This window comes from Brugia malayi, assembly GCF_000002995.4.
Source record: "Brugia malayi strain FR3 genome assembly, contig: Bm_v4_Chr3_scaffold_001, whole genome shotgun sequence".
Classification (NCBI taxonomy): domain Eukaryota; kingdom Metazoa; phylum Nematoda; class Chromadorea; order Rhabditida; family Onchocercidae; genus Brugia; species Brugia malayi.
Window position 1 is genome coordinate 3,505,228 of NW_025062477.1, and position 20,976 is coordinate 3,526,203.

General features: G+C 22.9%; 2 protein-coding genes across 2 annotated transcripts; both read left to right on the forward strand.

The window, feature by feature from the left end:
- Positions 1–6,355: 6,355 nt before the first annotated feature.
- On the forward strand, positions 6,356–16,005 carry Bma-rskn-1 (ribosomal protein S6 kinase alpha 3, putative; the record flags this gene model as incomplete). Its single annotated transcript, XM_043079867.1, has 15 exons — positions 6,356–6,430; positions 7,525–7,704; positions 8,078–8,174; positions 8,345–8,425; positions 8,639–8,718; positions 9,161–9,267; positions 9,757–9,937; positions 10,139–10,209; positions 11,750–12,006; positions 12,751–12,923; positions 13,179–13,253; positions 13,849–13,959; positions 14,346–14,584; positions 14,933–15,191; positions 15,838–16,005. 15 exons carry the CDS (start codon positions 6,356–6,358, stop codon positions 16,003–16,005), a joined length of 2,154 nt encoding a protein of 717 aa, XP_042935801.1.
- A 1,299-nt stretch (positions 16,006–17,304) lies between these two features.
- Positions 17,305–20,395, forward strand: Bm5490 (Pyridoxal-phosphate dependent enzyme family protein; the record flags this gene model as incomplete). The annotated part of the gene is made up of 8 exons (XM_043079868.1): positions 17,305–17,478; positions 18,033–18,077; positions 18,246–18,406; positions 18,746–18,833; positions 19,195–19,321; positions 19,400–19,578; positions 20,073–20,123; positions 20,252–20,395. 8 exons carry the CDS (start codon positions 17,305–17,307, stop codon positions 20,393–20,395), a joined length of 969 nt encoding a protein of 322 aa, XP_042935802.1.
- Positions 20,396–20,976: the final 581 nt, after the last annotated feature.

Sequence of the window (20,976 nt, forward strand, 5' to 3'; positions counted from 1 at the left end):
AAGAGAAGAAAATGATTTGAGATACAAATTAAAAATTTGATTATTTATGACTAATTCTATGGTTCATATCACTTCCTAAGTGGAAGATTTGTTTACTCTTTCATAGGTGCTTCGTTTTTTTTTTTTTTTACTTTTACTTTTACTTTTACTTTTACTAAATATGAATTATTTGCATTACTTCGCACTGTCAACAACTGTGCCACTATTTGAAACACTGCTACCATTAGAATGTCACATTTAATTGTTATTCATATTTGTGTTTTACATGCAATTATTTTAGACTGAAAAGATGATTCATTAATTCAAATTTTAATTTGCACTTATGCAACAATCATTTCATGAAAATTTAATTTTTCATTTAACTACTCAATTCTTAGTTTTGTTTTGAAAAAAGCAAATGAATTGAAATGAAATGAAAATGCAAATTATTTTGATTATGAAATTGTAAAATTTGATTATAAAAATTTTTTCATTTTATTCTTGCAGATATTAAAATGTTCAAAATTTTATTCTCATGGACATTGTCATGCAATGATAATAACATAAATGATCCTTGTTCAGAAAAAAAAAAAAAGAAAACCGGAAAACCGATTTCATCTTGACCTCTATCCATTTTGACCTTTTAGCTGCAAACTATTACATTGTTACCACAGAAGTTGCAAAGAATCATTCAATTTCCGAGACTTTCCGATGGAATATTTAATATCAAAGTATATTTTGAATCATACCCTAACTTGAAATAATTTTCATTTTCCAGTAAATTTGTATTTCGGAAGCGAAAGCATATTGATCTAACATTTTAATGCATTTGGAAATGATGAAAACAACGGAAGAACATTATTTTGCATTTCTTTTTTGAAATGTTAGCATAATGCATTCTACTAAACCTTTCATCTTGCCGCATATGAGAAATGAGTGACAGACTTGGCTTAGCATTTGCTTAAATGAAAGTATTTTTAATAATCAATTTGATCGGATCCCTTTTTCAAGCAAATCCCTGCCGTAATCGATTTATTTCAGAAGATTAAAACAAACTGATAGTTGCGGCAATGTAATATTGGATGAATGTTAAAGTTAGCTTTCTGTAAGCTTAAATTGAAAGACATGTGCGCATGTGGGTGTATGTTTATGCGTATATATAAATTTGTATGTGTGTGTATGTCTGTGCATGTGTGTGTATGTATATTCTTTATGTATAAACAAGTGGACTTGAAATTTCAAGATGGATCTTCTATTCATCCACTGTCGTCATTTCTTAGGCCATTCAATATATTTCTAGGATGGAAAAAGATGCAACAAGGGAAGCCAAGAGCCAAGTGTTCCACAACACACCCACACACACACATACACATATCTTAACTTTATCTCGAGAGTATAAATCGAGAATAATGAAATATTTGAAGTGTTAGTTTTTGCAATGAGAATAACTTCCTCATTAACTATAACAAAAATTGCAATTAATATTATTTTGCAGTGCCAACTGAGGCATTCCATTTAATTAGGTCACTACTGATAAGGTTGTTGTCATTCATTCCGTCCAAATATATTGCTGCGGGGGGTTAATGCCTCTTTTAATTGAAACATAATTCTCATTGAATGATATCATTATCATTATTATCACTATTATTATCATCATTATCACTATTATTTTTATTAATATTATTATTATTAAATTATTATCGCATTGACTAAATTATTCATTGATATAAATATCCATCTACTAATTTAATATCTCCTTAATTTTCTTCATATTTTCCATTTTCATTTTATTTCCTCACAACTATTTATCATATATCTTATTTACTTTTTAATACTTTATACTCTACTCTACTCTACTTTACTTTACTCAACTCTATTCATTATTACTCTTTCACTGATAACATGGTTCCTCTTTTTTCTTCACTTTTATTATGTTTACTAAATAGCTTAACTTTATAAGTACTTTTCATTTCAATACTTTACACAGTTTGAGTTACTCTTTCTCATCTATTTTACTTCTCGTTACTAAGCAGCGGTAACTTGGCAGTCTCAGCAGATTAATTAACTAAATTTACTCCATTTCAGATGTTAGTTATATGCCCATTTTCGTAAATCATTTTGCAAATTATTTTCACCACCCACTCATCTTGAACATACCTTATTAAAATAAATGGAAGAATGTCTTTGGCAGTCATATTTTTGCTTCTTTTCATTTATTTATTCATTCGTTTTTTTATTTTACTTTTTTCTCTTTTTTCTTCTTCTTTGTTCCAATGGGAAATATTTGAATAAAGCAATTTCAGTCAGTTTTTTTATAATTGAATTGATTGATAATTCTTGATGGAATATATGAGACATACAAAGAAATATCTCATTTTAATCTTTCACAGAATCAACGTCATTCTTTTGACAATTCTAATGCTTAAATGGAATTCTCCAATCTCATCTGTCACACTTGTTGAAGTATATTTGAATATATTTGATAAAATGAAATAATTAAAAATCCTTTTTATCATATCAGAATTAGTGATAATTAGTGACAAATTTTTTATCAAATCACAACTAGCTATATTGGTTTCATTTCAAAATTGATTATCATCAAACTATAAAACGTTCAGTGATATTTTGGGTGAGCTAAGCATGACTTAGTCTAACCATTTGAGTTCTAAAAATCTTTCCTGAAATATCGATTTGCAAATTGTTTGTTCTTAAATTTCACTTTAGCATTTATGTCCATTTTATTGTCTTCCATTAAGCCATGTTCTCAGAATCTACGTCTGATATATTTTGCTCTAAGCGTCACGCATAATTATTGATGTAACCGCAGAAGCGCATATGACGTAGTTGCATATCTGTGTCATAAAGTAAAGTTGATAAGTCTGCAAAGCTTAATGAAGCATTTTTTTTTTTCAATGCAGAAATAAAAACCTTATTTTTTCTTTGAATTGCAAGGAAATGTTGTCACTTTCTAAAAGTATTCAGGGTTGACATCATTGAAAGAATGAATTATACTAAGATAAGATGCTGATGACAATTGTCACAGCTAATAGTGAATTGCTGATTGTTATTGCTATTTTGCTCAAATCTCTTGCCTCTTTTTATGAACCAGTTTCAATAATGAATTTAAAATATTTAATGAAATAATAGGATGAAGAGAAGAGAGGAATGAGTGATAAAATCATTCTTAGGAATACCAATTAAAGCATAAAATATCAATATTTACCTTTCTATTCAATTAAAATTTTAAATATAGTACAATTAGATGAGACAAATATTAGAGGGCAAATATATTCCTTTGGAAGCATTAATTAGACTAAGAAATTATCAGGCTAAAACTAGAACTAGGCTAAAATTAGACCCTAAAACCAGGCTAAAATTGAATAATTTAGTGCGCTAAATGAAATGTTTTTTCACAGATTACAATTAATTTACGTTCTATTATTAATATTTTACATCAAAATCGGTTATTTCTACCTTATTTCATTACTAATAAGCGTATTTTTATTACGGTACTTTTTGTAAATTTAAAATATTTAATTTGAAATAGCAATTCTGATATCACAATGCCTCAGGGATTCATCCTTCTCTCACTCAAAGTTTTATTTCGTTTCGTTAGACTTCAAATTTCCATTAAACCACATAAAATGATAGTAGTAACTTAAAATTGGAAATGAACTGAAAAAACTTAATTGATTGAATATTTTTAACTAATAAATTATTGTTGACCAATCTTTCGTATCCTTTAGAGTAGATTTAGTCTATCTAATTATCATTTATGCTCGTCCAAATTTTAACCTTTTGAAATTTCGTTGCAATTTTAAAAATTCTAAGAAATATTGTTTGATGAAAATTCTGACCTCATTTTACCGATTCAATATGTTTTAGAACATTCTGTTTGGTTAATTAACTAATTAAAATTTAACACTCTTCCAGCATATTCTGAAGATTGATTCATTGTCTAAATACAATATACATCGAGAAAGTTAATTAAAAATTGTTGAAAGATTAAAAAATTCTCGACTATTTCACATCTCAGAAAAGGTATCTGACCCTGAAGAAACTGCAAAATGACTTTCAACTATAATTTAGATAGCTAAGCTTTTCTTCTAAACTTTATTTTACAATTTGTTAAATTTCATTTTAACTTTTAAATATTTCAAATATTTCATTCAGCAATGAAAAACTTAGTCCTAGAATGAGTTAATGTTTTACTTTAAGTGTTGTATAATTAGATGTGAAATTGAAATAGTACCTAGCAGATAAATTATTTCAACTATAATTTAGATAGCTAAGATTGCAAGATGAAAACATTTACTAAACTATAATTTTATGAATCAATGAAAACATTCATCATTTTATTTGCATATTATCAATTTTTTGTTTTTTTATTACAAAAATAATTAAAATTCTTCATCCATAATTTATTTTAAGTATATTTCTCTCCTTTATATGATACTTAATTTCCTCTTTGATAATGTGATAGTGTTTTATTGATATGATAACATTTTATACACTTAAATTAACTTACTGTTAAAAAAATGCAAAAAAAAAATACACAATTTAATTTCATAAATTTAATTTTGATAAGATTTAATTTCACCATCATTTCATCTTTTATTGTGATTGAGGAAAAAAAAATGAACTTTATAGTGGTTGATTTAGAGTTAAAGAGAATTTCCAATAAACTAAATGAATTCTTTTAAATTCTCATTTGAATTTTAGAAATGCAATAAGCTTCTGCAAAGAAATAAGAATAGTCTTTGATTTCTATTTTATTCATTTAAAATTTGCATTAATCTGAATACCAAATTCTTTACATCTTTCACTAATATTTCCTGAAAAATTTACATTACTAAAATTTCTTTTCTTTGACATTAATATTTCTTTTTTATAAAAAGTATATTAAATGAATCAGTTTTATTATGTTACAAAAAATAAATTTCCGGTAGAATTGTTCACTGATATAGCTGTCAGCTAATAAATATTTCCGGTTTTTTTTTTTTTTTTTCCTTCTTGCAAATTTGAAAACTTACGCATTTTAATTGTTTACTTATGAAAAGATTGGGTAAATTTTGCTTGCTATTTGATTTCTAGTTCGTATGAAATAGTATAATCAAACAACTTTACAAATGTTACTTCGCATTTATAAAAAAATAAAATCAATATGCTTAATTGTATTTTTCGTAAACAATATTCACTCTAATAGTTAGTAACTAATTTGGCATAACATTATTGATTTTAGAAAATAATATGTTATATTTGCATTTACTTTTAGCTAATAATATTAGGAATTTGAATTTTTTTTTTTTTTTTATAATGTTTTATATTGATGCCAAGATTTATTTGAATTCTTTAAGTTATCTATTGTTTACATTTCTTTTCTTTATTTACTATTTACTTTAATGAAAGGATCAAAAGTTATGCTTAATTGTATGCTAAATTATTATCTCACAAGTACTTACCGCAAGTAATTTTTTTCTTTTCAAGAGTGTAATTGTGTTGAGATGAAAATTGGAATCAAAATTAAAGTAAGCTTTCCTCAGGATGACTCACCCAAAATAAGCTACCCTCAGGATGACTCACCCAAAATAAGCTACCCTCAGGATGACTCACCCAAAATAAGCTACCCTCAGGATGACTCACTTCTGCACATAAGTGATTAACTCAAACATTCCTAACAGTTATCACTTTAAAATGCATAAAATCAAATAAAATCATTACTATATACTTTCGTATTTCTTTCCTCGAAAAATCGATTATTCTTAAAATGATTATCGATTATTCTAATTATTATCGATTATTTTGAATTTGTGTTAAACAAAATCAGATTATAGTTTTTTTTTTTCGAAATAAAAGAAAAATTTTATGATTTCACACATATTGAAATCATTGTTTTTTTTTTCTAATTAAATCTTTGTAATTAAATAATTTGCATAAAGAAAAACAAAATTCATTTAGAAAAAAATTTTCGAAAATTTTTGAAACATTTATTATGAAATGAATTTCATATATGTGAAAGAATTTTTATTTTACAAAAACTTATAAAATAGCTTTTTTTCTTTTTTTTTAAATTGCACAAATTTTGAATATTATGAAAAAATATTTTTCTACAAATAATTTCAATTATTCCATTGTCCAATTATTCTATCAATTGATTGGTATTATTTGATAAGATTTTACTTTCATTTTGTTATCACAAATTTAAACCATCTGTTTAGCTTCTTCATTTTCTCTTTCTATTTATCCAATTTTTTTCTTTTTCTTTCTCAAAATTAACTATTTATCAGTGTTAAATTCAATTTTGAACAAATTTGTAGGATTGAAAACGAATTTTGAAGGAGAAAAAAAAAAAAAAAAAAGTTAATTATATTGGGAAATGCCATTAGCACCACAATGTGATATTCCATGGGATAACAACAATCTGCTTTGTAATACAAACAAAATTGATGATGTAAGTTAAAATTTTTTTTATAAAAGAAATTATTTCTAACCCTTTTTTACATTATATTTATTTTTGTAAACATTAAATTAATACTTTTTATTTATTTGAATTTGTTATGGAAAACATTTTAACACGTTGCTTTTCACGTTGCTACAAAATAATTGACGTAATATTTTCAGGAATTTTATTATATTTCGTCTAAGTTAGCATTTCCTTTACTAAAATTAATATTTTTTTTTTCCTTTCTAATTTAAAATAACAGAAATGATTTTCTTCATATATCCATTTTTGCTATTCTTTTTTTTTTTTTTTTTACAAAATTTGTTTACTATATCTGTCGCTTTAAATGTTTATCTGATATGATATGATAGAGGTATTAAGCAATGTTGAAACATATGTATCCTAGTAATTTTGTTTAAACGATGAAAATGTTATAATTTTTTTAGTGACCTAAAACTCATAAATAATTTTCCATATACTCATAATGATCTAAAACCCATAATAGATGAGTTATTGAACTGATTACTATATTTTCGATTCTTTCTATTGTCCAATCACTAGGATACTTGCTAGGTGATATGATATGATAAGATATGATATAAGTATTAAATGATGTTAAAATATACTAATACTAATTAATTAACATTTGATATTTTGTAATTTAATCAAATGCTATGATTTTGATTTTTGATTTGAAAAGCTAGAATCAATGCACATTTCTATACAATATAATTTGATGAATAGAAAATGTCACATACATGTCGCATTCATTTAAATTCTATTTAAATAAATAATGATGACATCATTAAATATATTCCAATAGTTTAATCAAATATTTGCAAATTAGTTAAACTATACGATTGAAAAATTACAATTTTTATCATTTTGCATCTTTTATTTGTTTAATAGAATTTAAATTAAATTAATATTGGCTGAATGATTTAATTTAATTTAATTTAATTATCAATCAATCTATAGTACTTACTTATTAATTTTACTTATTAATTATTGCATTATTTAATGAGCTATAAAGTAAAGTAAAGTAATTTTTAGCTCAAATATAATATTAGCTGCAAATTGTTTTATCAAATAAAATTTTGCAGCATTATTCATCAGAGAACGATTCGGATGTGTCATTGTCAACAGCAATCGATACTGCAACTGTTAGCAACGCTACAACAAAAGCAAAAGCTATGACATCCGAAATTGAAATTACTGAAATTGCAAAAGAGGGTGAAAAAGCAGATCCATCACAATTCGAATTATTATCTATGATTGGACAAGTAAGTCTGTAATTTTTTTATAAGGTAAAAATTTACAGATAATTAATTCTTTATTGTTTATCATTTAAGATACCTGAAATAATTACTTACTTTTTTTTGTTTTTGTTGTTGTCATTTTTGATAAAAAAAAAAAAAAAAAATATTTACTTCTTTGTTGTCATTTAATGACTTTTATCATTCATTCTTCTCCTATTTGATCACTATTCGATCAATAATGATCATATAAAATTAATCATAGCTTGAAATCACTATGGAAAGGACACATCGTTCTTTGTTGACAGATAAACATTTGTTTGTTTGTTTTAATTTAACAGCAAGATTAGTAGGATGAAGCAGTTTGACAATTGACATTGAAATTTCTTTGTACTTTAAGGGTTCATTTGGTAAAGTATTACTTGTAAAAAAAATACATGGACGTGATACTGGACAATTATTTGCTATGAAAATTTTAAAAAAAGCTACTCTAAAAGGTATTTCTTTTCTTTTATATATATATTTTTTTACTAAAAATATACAATTAATAGTGAGAAATTTGATGAATTTCATTAGCATAAATAAAATATATTAAAATGAATAAAAAAATAAACAATTATATAGTTTCAGAAAATTTCTAATTATTTTTAAATAAAATTTATTATAGTTCGTGATCGATATCGTACAAAAATGGAACGAGATATTTTAGCTCGATTTTGTCATCCATTTATTGTTCGACTTCATTATGGTAAAAAAAAAAAATAAATAATAATAAATTAAATTATCATAAAATTACTCTGATGATATTTTCCCAAAGTTATTAGTGCGAAATTAAAAAAAAAAAAAAAAGAAAAAAAATTTCAGTATCGGACTAATAACTGTTGGTTTTAATCTTTGATTAAATTATTTTTCATAAATAAAATTGATTAAATTTGCTTTTTCTTTTTTTTTTAAATTGCAGCATTTCAAACCGAAGGAAAATTATATCTAATTCTTGATTTCCTACCTGGCGGAGATCTTTTCAATCGTCTTTCCAAAGAAGTTAGTATTTTCTTTTTATCATTTCTACTTTTTTAATTTTCAAAATTTTAAACACAAATGTAAAACTTTTTGCTTCACTGAATTAAAAGATTAAAAAATTCATTCATATTAATTTTAAAAATTGTCAAAATGTTAGTAAATTACTTTAAATGATGCATCGATTGAATGGCATGTTAAAATTGAAGATTTATTAATGTTATCATTAATTATCACTGCTGCTATCATCGTAATATTATCATATCATTCTGATTTTATTTACAAAAAAAGCAATTCTCTCTCTCTCCCTCTCTCTCTCTTTCTTTCAATTATTTATAAACTTTTTGTTTTGCTATTTTCTCATTGCAATTTATTTTACTCTGTGAACTTTTTTTCATTTCATGGAACGAATTTTCCATCTTTCCCGGCTTTATTGATGATGAAAGGGAATTAATTCATTGTTTAGATTATGTTTACCGAAGATGATGTCAAATTTTATCTAGCAGAGATTGCATTAGCTCTTGGACATTTGCATTCGTTAGGTATTGCATACAGAGATTTAAAACCGGAAAAGTAAGCTAATAAGTTAATTTTTTTTTAGTTTTAAAGAATTTCAATTATTTTAAATGCATTCAATTTATGCTCTTTATTTAATGTGAAACATTTTTTGCATTATTTTATAATAAATTCTAATATTTCATTTTAGTTATTCAACTTTCACTGTATTCATTCTTAATTTTTGATTAATACTATTTTGAAATTAGAAATTTTATACTACTTTGAATGAAACTATAATTTTGTTCTTTGTTCAGATAATTCAGGTATGATAATTGCTAATGAGAGCAGGTATACAATAGATGTAGGATATCTATCAAATTTATCATTTTTTGGCATTTTTTATGAATTGCACTTGTACATCTGTGAAAAATTCATTTAGTAGTAAAAGTTGTTCTCGAATTATTCTCGAAGTATTTTATCGAACAATTTAGGATATTTCTTTTCCAATATCTAATTTTTGAATTTTCTTTTTTCCCAAATTTATAATTTATCACATATTTCTAGTGTTTTATTAGACGCCGATGGACATATTAATTTGACGGATTTTGGTTTATCAAAAGAATCGGTTGAAAAAAATGGAAAAACGTATAGTTTTTGTGGTACCGTAGAATATATGGCACCAGAGGTGGTCAATCGACGTGGACATACGGTTGCTGCCGATTGGTGGAGTTTTGGTGTTCTCATGGTAATAATGATATATTTGAAAATTTTTATATCTGAAAGTTTGCAATTTTTATTGGAATATTAAGTTTGAAAAATTTACAAAATGCAAAATTTGATTTTAACAAATAGAAAAGTTTGTATAAATTAGTATTTATTGATAATTTTGTTTTAAATAAGATATATTTTTTCAAATAAAATTAATTTCATTTTTTTTTTTCTTTAGTATGAAATGTTAACTGGTGATCTACCATTTCATGGTAGCAATCGTCGAGAAACAATGTCAATGATTTTACGGTAAAATTTATTTCAACAAATAGATATTTGCAAAAAGTATTAAAATTTTGAAAGGACATTTTAATCTATTAAACAAAGTGTAGTTAATTCTATCATTAATTATTAGAAATGTTAATACTATCATTAAATTAATTATTTGAAATGTTAATACTATCATTAAATTAATTATTTGAAATGTTAATACTATTATTAAATTAATTATTTGAAATGTTAATACTATCATTAAATTAATTATTTGAAATGTTAATACTATCATTAAATTAATCATTTGAAATGTTAATACTATCATTAAATTAATTATTTGAAATGTTAATACTATCATTAAATTAATCATTTGAAATGTTAATACTATCATTAAATTAATTATTTGAAATGTTAATACTATCATTAAATTAATCATTTGAAATGTTAATACTATCATTAAATTAATCATTTGAAATGTTAATACTATCATTAAATTAATTATTTGAAATGTTAATACTATCATTAAATTAATTATTTGAAATGTTAATACTATCATTAAATTAATTATTTGAAATGTTAATACTATCATTAAATTAATCATTTGAAATGTTAATACTATCATTAAATTAATTATTTGAAATGTTAATACTATCATTAAATTAATCATTTGAAATGTTAATACTATCATTAAATTAATTATTTGAAATGTTAATACTATCATTAAATTAATCATTTGAAATGTTAATACTATCATTAAATTAATCATTTGAAATGTTAATACTATCATTAAATTAATTATTTGAAATGTTAATACTATCATTAAATTAATCATTTGAAATGTTAATACTATCATTAAATTAATTATTTGAAATGTTAATACTATCATTAAATTAATCATTTGAAATGTTAATACTATCATTAAATTAATTATTTGAAATGTTAATACTATCATTAAATTAATCATTTGAAATGTTAATACTATCATTAAATTAATTATTTGAAATGTTAATACTATCATTAAATTAATCATTTGAAATGTTAATACTATCATTAAATTAATTATTTGAAATGTTAATACTATCATTAAATTAATTATTTGAAATGTTAATACTATCATTAAATTAATTATTTGAAATGTTAATACTATCATTAAATTAATTATTTGAAATGTTAATACTATCATTAAATTAATTATTTGAAATGTTAATACTATCATTAAATTAATCATTTGAAATGTTAATACTATCATTAAATTAATTATTTGAAATGTTAATACTATCATTAAATTAATCATTTGAAATGTTAATACTATCATTAAATTAATCATTTGAAATGTTAATACTATCATTAAATTAATTATTTGAAATGTTAATACTATCATTAAATTAATTATTTGAAATGTTAATACTATCATTAAATTAATTATTTGAAATGTTAATACTATCATTAAATTAATTATTTGAAATGTTAATACTATCATTAAATTAATTCTATTATCTAAAATAGTACGATTAATTCTTTCTTTATTTTTTCTATTCTTTTTTAAAAATAATAATAAAAAAAAAAAAAATTCTAGAGCAAAATTAACAATGCCACAATCATTATCAGTTGAAGCGCAACAATTACTACGAGCGCTTTTTAAGCGCAATCCGACAAATCGTTTAGGTTGTTCAAATGATGATGTGAAATCGATTAAATCACATCCATTTTTTGGTACAATTAATTGGGAGAAATTATATCGACGAGAAGTTCAGCCACCATTTAAACCATTGTGTACTCCAAGTAATCATACACGTTGCTTTGATTCAGAATTTACAAAGAAAACACCGCATGGTTAGTTACTATAAGTATATTTATTGAAAGTATAAGTTTTTTTTATATATATAATTTTTAAATGTTTTTTTTTTTTTTTTTAAGTATAAATTAAAAAATTTTAGGTATAATTTTATATGACTAATTTTTGATTAATCAATTTTAAGATCCTTTTTTTTTTTTGATATGTTAAGATACATTTTTAAATTTGTTATGACTAATTTTTGATTAATCAATTTTAAGATTCTTTTTTTTAAATATGTTAAGATATAATTCTTAAATTTGTTATGACTAATTGTTGATTAATAGATTTAAAAATTTTTTTTCAAATGTATTAGGATATAATTTTTTTAAAATCTATGATGACTAATTGTTAATCAAATAATTTTAAGATTCTTTATTTTTTCAATGTGTTAGATTATAATTTTTAACTTTTTTATGATTAATTGTTGATTAATAGATTAAAAAAAAATTTTTTTTTTTAAATGTATTAGGATATAATTTTTAGATTTGTAAGAATCATAATTAATCACATTTTTTTTTTAAAAATTTAAAATTTTTGACTAATCAAAAGATTTATTTTTTAGGCATTTTTTTTTTATACATATATATTTTATAATTAAACAAACTTATTGTTTAACTTTTTCAAGCATCTAATTATTGTCCAATGTATTTAATATAAATTATTTCCTTTTTTATTTATTTTGTTTGAAATTCAAATTTAAAAAAATTTTTTTTATTAAAATTTAAAATTTCAATTTACAGATTCACCTGCTTTACCAGCATCTGCAACAGCTCATGAATTATTTCGTGGTTTTAGTTATGTTGCTCCATCTATTCTCACTAATGATAAGCCTAGTTTATCAATCAATGTTATCAGTTCACATCTTCAGGAAGCCGAGAAAGCATACATTTTCGATGAATACAACTTTAATGAAGTTAATAAATAACTTTTAAAATTGGAAACAAATTTAATTAAAGCAATTTTGAAATGCAAAAAATTTTGCAAATTTTGTTATTAACGAAATTCAAAGCAATTAATTTCATTTGTTAATTCTTTTTCCTAACTTTATTAATTCATAAATAATTTTGATAAATGTTTGAAAATTGCTAAAGAATGAAATAAAGTATTTGAAATTAACCTAGAAGTAGTTAGTGAAATTAACAAATTGAAATAATTAAACATTTTTAAGGATCTTGGAATTGGCTCATTTTCGATTTGTAAGAGATGTGTACATAAGAAATCAGGTGCTGAATTTGCTGTAAAGGTATATCTTTACTATATATTTTAATTTTAAATTTATGCTCACTCATTTTGAAATTTATATTAAATTTAATTTTAACTTTTATGCAATAATTTATTGTTATTGTAAAAAAAAAAAAAGTGAAATTATGTTTGGTATAAAACTAAAATGTAAGTAAATTTCACAAGAAAAAAGCTACTATTACTATTAATTTATGATAATATATGAGATAAATTATTTAATCATATCAAAATCATATTTAAATAATTTAAAAATAAAAAAAAGAAAAAGAAAAACTAGCACTAATATCAATCAATCTGAATATATTATAAGATAAAATTAAGAGTATAAGAAAAAAAAAACCTTTTTTGCATTTTTTTTTTTTTTTAAAGCAAAAAAACTTTAGAGCAAAAGTTTGTTTTGCTTTTTGTTTTTTGTTTTTGTTTTTGTTTTTCTTTTGTTTTTTGTTTTTCTTTTTTGGATAATTGACAAAAGCAGGCGAGATGCAGCAGAAGAGGTTGACATATTAAAACGTTACTCGCATCATCCAAATATTGTCAAATTGTTTGCTGTTTACGAGGATAGTATAAATGTTTATTTAATCGAAGAGTTATGTAAGGGTGGTGAATTATTAAGCAGAATTATGATGCTAAAGCATTTCTCGGAGAGAGAAGCTGCTGCTATAATGCTAAGACTTGCTAATGCTATCAGTTATTTACATTCAAATCAGGTTTGTTTTATTTGCATAAAAAAGATTTGAAAAAAAAAATTTTTTTTATATAAACTTATTAAATTTAATTAATTGTCTTTTTAATTTTGATATTTTTTCCTTTAATTTTAAAAAGATATGATAAAATTTTTAGAAAAAAAAGCAATTTCGTTTTTTTTTTTTTTTTTTTTTTTTTTTTTTATCAGAGATAATTATGTTTGTTTGTTTGTTTTTCTTTTTCTTCTGTTTATATTATTATACAATTTTGTTTATTAGCTAAGAATTTACTTTTTAATTTTGATATTTTTTCTTTTAATTTTAAAAATATATAATAAAATTTTTAGAAAAAAAAAAAAAAAAGAAATTCCCAAATTTAGAGATGATTATGTTTGTTATGCTTGTTTTAGGTAGTTCATCGTGATCTAAAACCATCAAATATAATGTATGCATCGAAGACAGCTGATCCGGATTCAATCAGGATAATTGATTTCGGATTTGCAAAACAGTTACGTGCTGAAAATGGTTTACTGATGACACCATGTTATACAGCACAATTTGTTGCACCGGAAATTTTAAGAAAGCAAGGATATGATATGAATTGTGATGTTTGGTCACTTGGAGTATTACTTTTTACTATGCTTAGTGGGTGAGAGATATATTTGATATATTTAATTACTTTATGAAAAATTTTTCCACTGATTATTTCAATTATCAGTTATTTGTTTAATTTAAAAACAAAATGACGAAGTAATCGTATTTGTCAATTTGTCAACATTTTACATTTGATATTCTTAAAAATATTTCATTATTATGCTATAGTTTTAATAACAAATTAGTTATTTATTAAAAAATTTAAAATTGAAAATTTTATTTAAAAAATAAATTTGTAACAATTCCTTAATTCTTAATCATTTATAATTTATAAACTGGAATGAAAAAGTGGAAGAAAAAAAAGAAAGTATTTATTTTAAAATTAAAATATTTTAATTTTTAGTGAAACACCATTTGCAACAAGTGAAAATGACTCACCACAAAAAATTCTGAAACGTGTCGGTGAAGGGAAATATTCATTGAATGGTCAAGCATGGATAAGCATTTCAGAACAAGCAAAAGATCTTGTTCAACAGCTTCTACATGCTGATCCATCTAAACGTCTTTCAGCTAAGCAAATTCTTATTCATCCATGGATTGTACATTTAAATTCATTACCAACAATACGTTTAAATTTTTTCAATGATCCATTCAAAGTAATGGTCAGTTCTTTTTTTTTTTTTCTTTTTTAATTTCAAAAAAAAGCGATATAACAGATGTAAATTAAATTAGAATTTATATAGAGTTTAAATCCGTAACTCTGTAAATTAGAGTCTAATAAATCGCAAGTTAGAGTTTAAATCCGTAACTCTGCAAATTAGAGTCTAATAAATCGCAAGTTAGAGTTTAAATCCGTAACTCTGTAAATTAGAGTCTAATAAATCGCAAGTTAGAGTTTAAATCCGTAACTCTGCAAATTAGAGTCTAATAAATCGCAAGTTAGAGTTTAAATCCGTAACTCTGTAAATTAGAGTCTAATAAATCGCAAGTTAGAGTTTAAATCCAATGCAAATTAGAGTCTAATAAATCGCAAGTTAGAGTTTAAATCCGTAACTCTGTAAATTAGAGTCTAAAAAGTGGTAAATTAGAGAATCGCAAGTTAAATCTAAACCTGTAGGTCTGTAAATTAGAGTCTAATAAATCAAAATATGCTAAACATTTCAAAACGATTTCTTTTCTTTTTTTTTTTTCTTGTAAAATGCAAATATAAGTTTTATGCTAAATTTTTAGCACAAAAATAGATTTGAATTGAATATTTTTTTTTTTAAATACATAATTTGATAAGCTAATTGTTCTCTTTCCTTAAAGGATGCATTAAACAAAACATATCGTGCATTAACGTGTACAACTACGTCAGTTCCGTTACGACCTGTTATTGAATCCGCTTTAGCACGTCGTCGACGTTTAAATCGAAGGAAAAGTATTACGGATGATAATGATGATATCATTAAAGTAGCTAATTCTGTAATTACCTAATGGATGTAATATTAAAAATGGTTAACAAATAAGTTAAAATTAAAATAAATTAACAAAATAACTTTTCTTTTTGTTTTTTGATGATAAAATTCAAAAAAATAAAATTATTAAATATTAATTGCATCAATATTGCTATTTGTTCAAATGCTCTATGCTTTTCAGATAAAATTTAAAAATTAAAAAAAAAAGAAATCGAATTAATATTTTTTTATATATTAATAGTTGGATGATATATCTTTACTATATTATTTAATGCTTATTGAAAAAGAAATATAAAAGTATAGAATTACTGTCAATTGTTGAAATGTAAATTTATGCGCTTTCTTTTTAACGACAATTGCGCAATTAATTTTGTTAAATGAATTCATTAATTTATATATGTGCAATATTTCAATTCTCAAGTTCTCCTTTTCTTTTCTTTTCTTTTGCTATTGTTTTTTTTTTTTTTTTTTAAAAAGAAATTATTATTCTTAATTTACATATCATTTAGTAATATTTTATATTAATTAATCTCATTATGTTACATTACTGATATTAATTGCTCAATGATAAATGTTTTTCATTTATTATATTACTTCTTTTCATCATTTTAACGATTAAAAAAAAAAAAAAAAATGAATCAATTAGATAATTAATTACAGAAAATAAAGAATGGTATTTCAGGGAAGAATGAATTAATGAATTGTTTCAGCTAATTAGAATCCTATAATTTGCTAGACTTTTCTTTAATTGTTGAAATGAAAAGGTAAATAATAAATGATAGGAAATAAGAAATAAATTGTGATAATATTGCCATCCTAATATTAAATGATTTAATTTCTGTGACAATTGTTGTTTTATTTAATAATTTATATCAACCTGTACAATTTGTATTTGTATGAGTAATTTTGAAATTTAATAAAAAAAAATTTCATTGATATCATTTAATAATCATAAAATAGTTTAATACCATCATGAATTTACCAACTTATCTGTTTTTATTTTTAATGTTTATTGTTGATGATAACATACAATTTTAGAATTTTAAGACTATAAATTGTTTTTTTTTTTTTTAATTCATTTTGGAAAATATCCCTTAATTATATTTAATTCATTATTGTTGCTTATAAAGAGCTTATCTGTTGCATAATAAAATGTATGAAATTTTTGCCGAGCATTTTTTATTGAAATTTTTGGTTAAAGAAAATGAATATTTTAATATGGCAGAGTTGAAAATTTAACTCATTCATTTATTTCATAATTAATTTATTTAATTTTACTAATAATAATAAAAAGAATAAAAAAGTATTTTACAGGAAAATGTTTTCATTTGAAGATATCTACTCTGCTGCTGATCGTATCAAGAATGTCATCCATGTGACACCAGTGATGACATCCAGTTACATTGATAGCTTGTGTGACATGAAAGTTTATTTCAAATGTGAACATCTCCAGAAGACTGGTTCATTCAAAGCACGTGGAGCATTGAATGCTGTACTTTTCTTATCAATCAGAATAATCATACACTTTTAATTTTGGTGATAAGTTATTTCAAAGTAATACCTAAAATTTAACAAAATTTCACTTTTGATAGTTAATGGAATGCGATGGAAGTAATTGATAACTGTTAAAGTATGATAAGATATGAGAAAATGAAAAAAAAATGGATTATTTTATGAAGTTTAATTCAAATTTGCTTTTTTTAAATTAGCACAAATTTAAGATTTCTTTTCGCCAACTTCATAAGCTTTTATTTTCATTATTTCATTATCTCATTATCTATTTATCATTAAACCATAGTGATAAGATAAAAGAGGAATGAAGTAATATGTCTTAATTATTGTCAGATTTTGTTGATAAGATTATTTGATAATTTCCTTCTTCCAAAGTTTGCTTATAGCTCTTACAAATAAGTGATAAATAGTACTTTTCGAATTTTTAATTTTTATATTTTGTAGAGTAATTTTTTGATAATATTAGTGTATTTAAGTGTTTATTGCAAACTCGGAAACCGGATTTTTTTTCTTCTCATATTTCTTTTATTTCAGATAAAGATTATTGTCAGTGATCCGGAAAATAAATCCTCATCTGTGGTCTGTTTGTTATTTTTATTTCTTTTAAAAACATTAATTTACTATTATTGCAAATGATGACAAGTTTCATAACAAAAGAAAAACATATACATTTACTCATACTTTTTTTTTAAATTTTGTCTTAAATTCAAGATTTCTCGACAAATTTTTTCAAATTTCTTCTTTTAGATTACTCATAGCAGTGGTAATTTTGGGCAAGCATTAGCTTGGGCAGCTAAAATTCATAATATTCCGTGTGTAGTTGTAGCACCAAATAATGCACCAATATCAAAACTTAATGCTATGAGAGATTATGGAGCAAATGTTGTACTATGTGAACCAAAAGATAGGTTAGAAATTATATATTTTCTAAAATTAGCAATCGAAAAAAAAAATTAATTTATAATTGTTAAAATTTGACAAAGTAGAATAAGCGCAAATGTACGCTAAAACAGCGCAAAGAGTGACAGTGGGAATATGAGAAATACTAAATTTCTTATTATCACATCGTTTAGGATTATTGAAAGTGATAAGAAAAAATTTGCATATCGAATTGTTGAGTTATCACTGAAAAAAAGAAAAAAATGGCGGCGCAATGAGTATTATCTTTTAGGGAATTTAAAAAATTAAAATTACTTTTATTGTGAATTAAATTTTGCTTTCGATTGTTTATTTGCATGATAATTAAGAGAAATGGTATGCAACAATCTTCGTGATACCGGATTGCATACTGAAATGGTTGATCCGTTTGATGATTACAGAGTGATGGCTGGACAGGTTATCAATCATTTTATTAAATAATTGAGGAAACTTTTTATGAATATTTTATTTTTAACAGCCTAACATTTTTTTTTAAATCTTCATTGGTTGAAGAAATAAAACATTGGAAATAATAATAGGTTGGAAAAATTTTATAATAAAAAATTTTATATATTACAAATTTTTGTACTTCATAAAAGTAAGCTATCCATTCAATCAGTCAAATTTGATATTTTAATCTTTTCTCTCTAACTAGATAAAATCAAATTTTAGTGATAATAATAAAATGTTATGTTTTATCTTATCAGTTAAATTTTTAAGAATCTTTGATGACACTAACTTATTTTATACTTTTAAAATTCTTTAATAATTATTTCAGGGAACAATAGCGATAGAATTCCTGGAGCAAATTCCTGATTTAGATGCTTTATTAGTAGCAGTTGGTGGTGGTGGTTTATGTTCCGGTATAGTTATAGCTGCTAAAAAAATTAAACCAACTATCAAAGGTTTAAATTTTTTTTTCTCATATCTTCGTTATCATACTTTTATCACTTTTTCATTCGTAATTTTGATTACGATTTTAGTATATTGTGTGGAACCGGAAGGAAAAAACTTGCAGCATTCATTGGATTCCAGTGTAAGATCATGGGATCCGGATGCAGGTCCCGTAAAAACAATTGCGGATGGAATTCGAGTTTTACGGATTGGTAAAAAATGCTTCCCACCTATTTTTGAAAAATGTGAAAGGAAAGTTCTTACTGTGGTAAGTTTTCATGTACAGAGTTAATTTAGAATCATTGTCATTTTTTTCATTTATTTATGAAATTAATTTAAATCCAAAAAAAAAAATTCTTTTTTAAATCTAATAAATTTAATTTAAATATTTTCTTTTCTAACTTGGAATCACTGTCATCATTTTAAATTTCATAAAAAGTTTACCATTTTTGTCTTTTGAAATTTCATTGATGATAATGATATTATTATTGTTATTTATTACTATTATTGTTATTATTTATTATTATTATTATTATTATTATTATTATTATTATTATTATTATTATTATTATTATTATTATTATTATTATTATTATTATTATTATTATTATTATTATGGCACATGCATTCTTGATATTACTATTCACTAAATTATTTGTTTTAAATATTTTATAAAATGATAGAGTAATAAGTTTTTTTCTTCTTTTGAAATAAGAATTATTTTAAAAAAGAATGAAAATATTTTATGAGACTTTTTTTTAGAATGATAATGAAATTATTCAAGCAATGAAATTAATTTATAGTAGAATGAAGGTAATTTTTTTTTTCTTATATTCATAAATTTCTTCCTTATTTTTATTGACACTTTTTTCAGTTTTAGTGAAAATTAATCAAATGTTTCGTAAAGTGAAACGTAAAATGAAATTTAAAATAAATTTAAGCAAGCAATCGAGCCTACAGGCGCAGTTTCACTGGCGGCATTAATCAAATATAAGAATGAATTAAGTGATCAAAATCTAAAAAATATAGGTGTCATATTTTGTGGTGGTAATATTGATCTACAAAGATTATCATCTTTTTTCTAAACAAAAAAAAAAAAAAAAAATTATTATTTTAGTTTAATGCTTTTCTTTTTTTATTTTTTTGAATGTTTTTTTTTATATTAAAATGTTATATGATATATTTCATAAAATGAAGTACAAATTATTGTTTCCAATATTAATCAAATTAAACTCTTTTTTTTCTTCTTTGCTAGTAGTTATAAATTTGAAGATCATAGTTACACTTTATTTTTTAAATTTGTTTATGTTTATTTTGTTCTGTTTTAAAAATTATTTAAATTATGTACGTTCATCGAAGAGTATTTAAAGTGTAATAGTTATTCACAATAGTCAATTATAAATTGTAAAGTTTCAATATATTAGCTGTAATTTTAATAAAATGTAAACGCAAATTTTTTACACATTTCTTCCTTTTTCCTATTGTATTAAAAAATATATTTAAAATATTGATTATTAAATTCTTATGCATATCATTTTAAAAAAAAAATATAATATCAAAGTAAGAATAAATATGGCAGTGAATTAGGAAAAAAAAAAAGAATAATAAATGAATTAATAATAAAAAGTTAATAATAAATGAATAAAACGACAAAAAGTTGAATGAG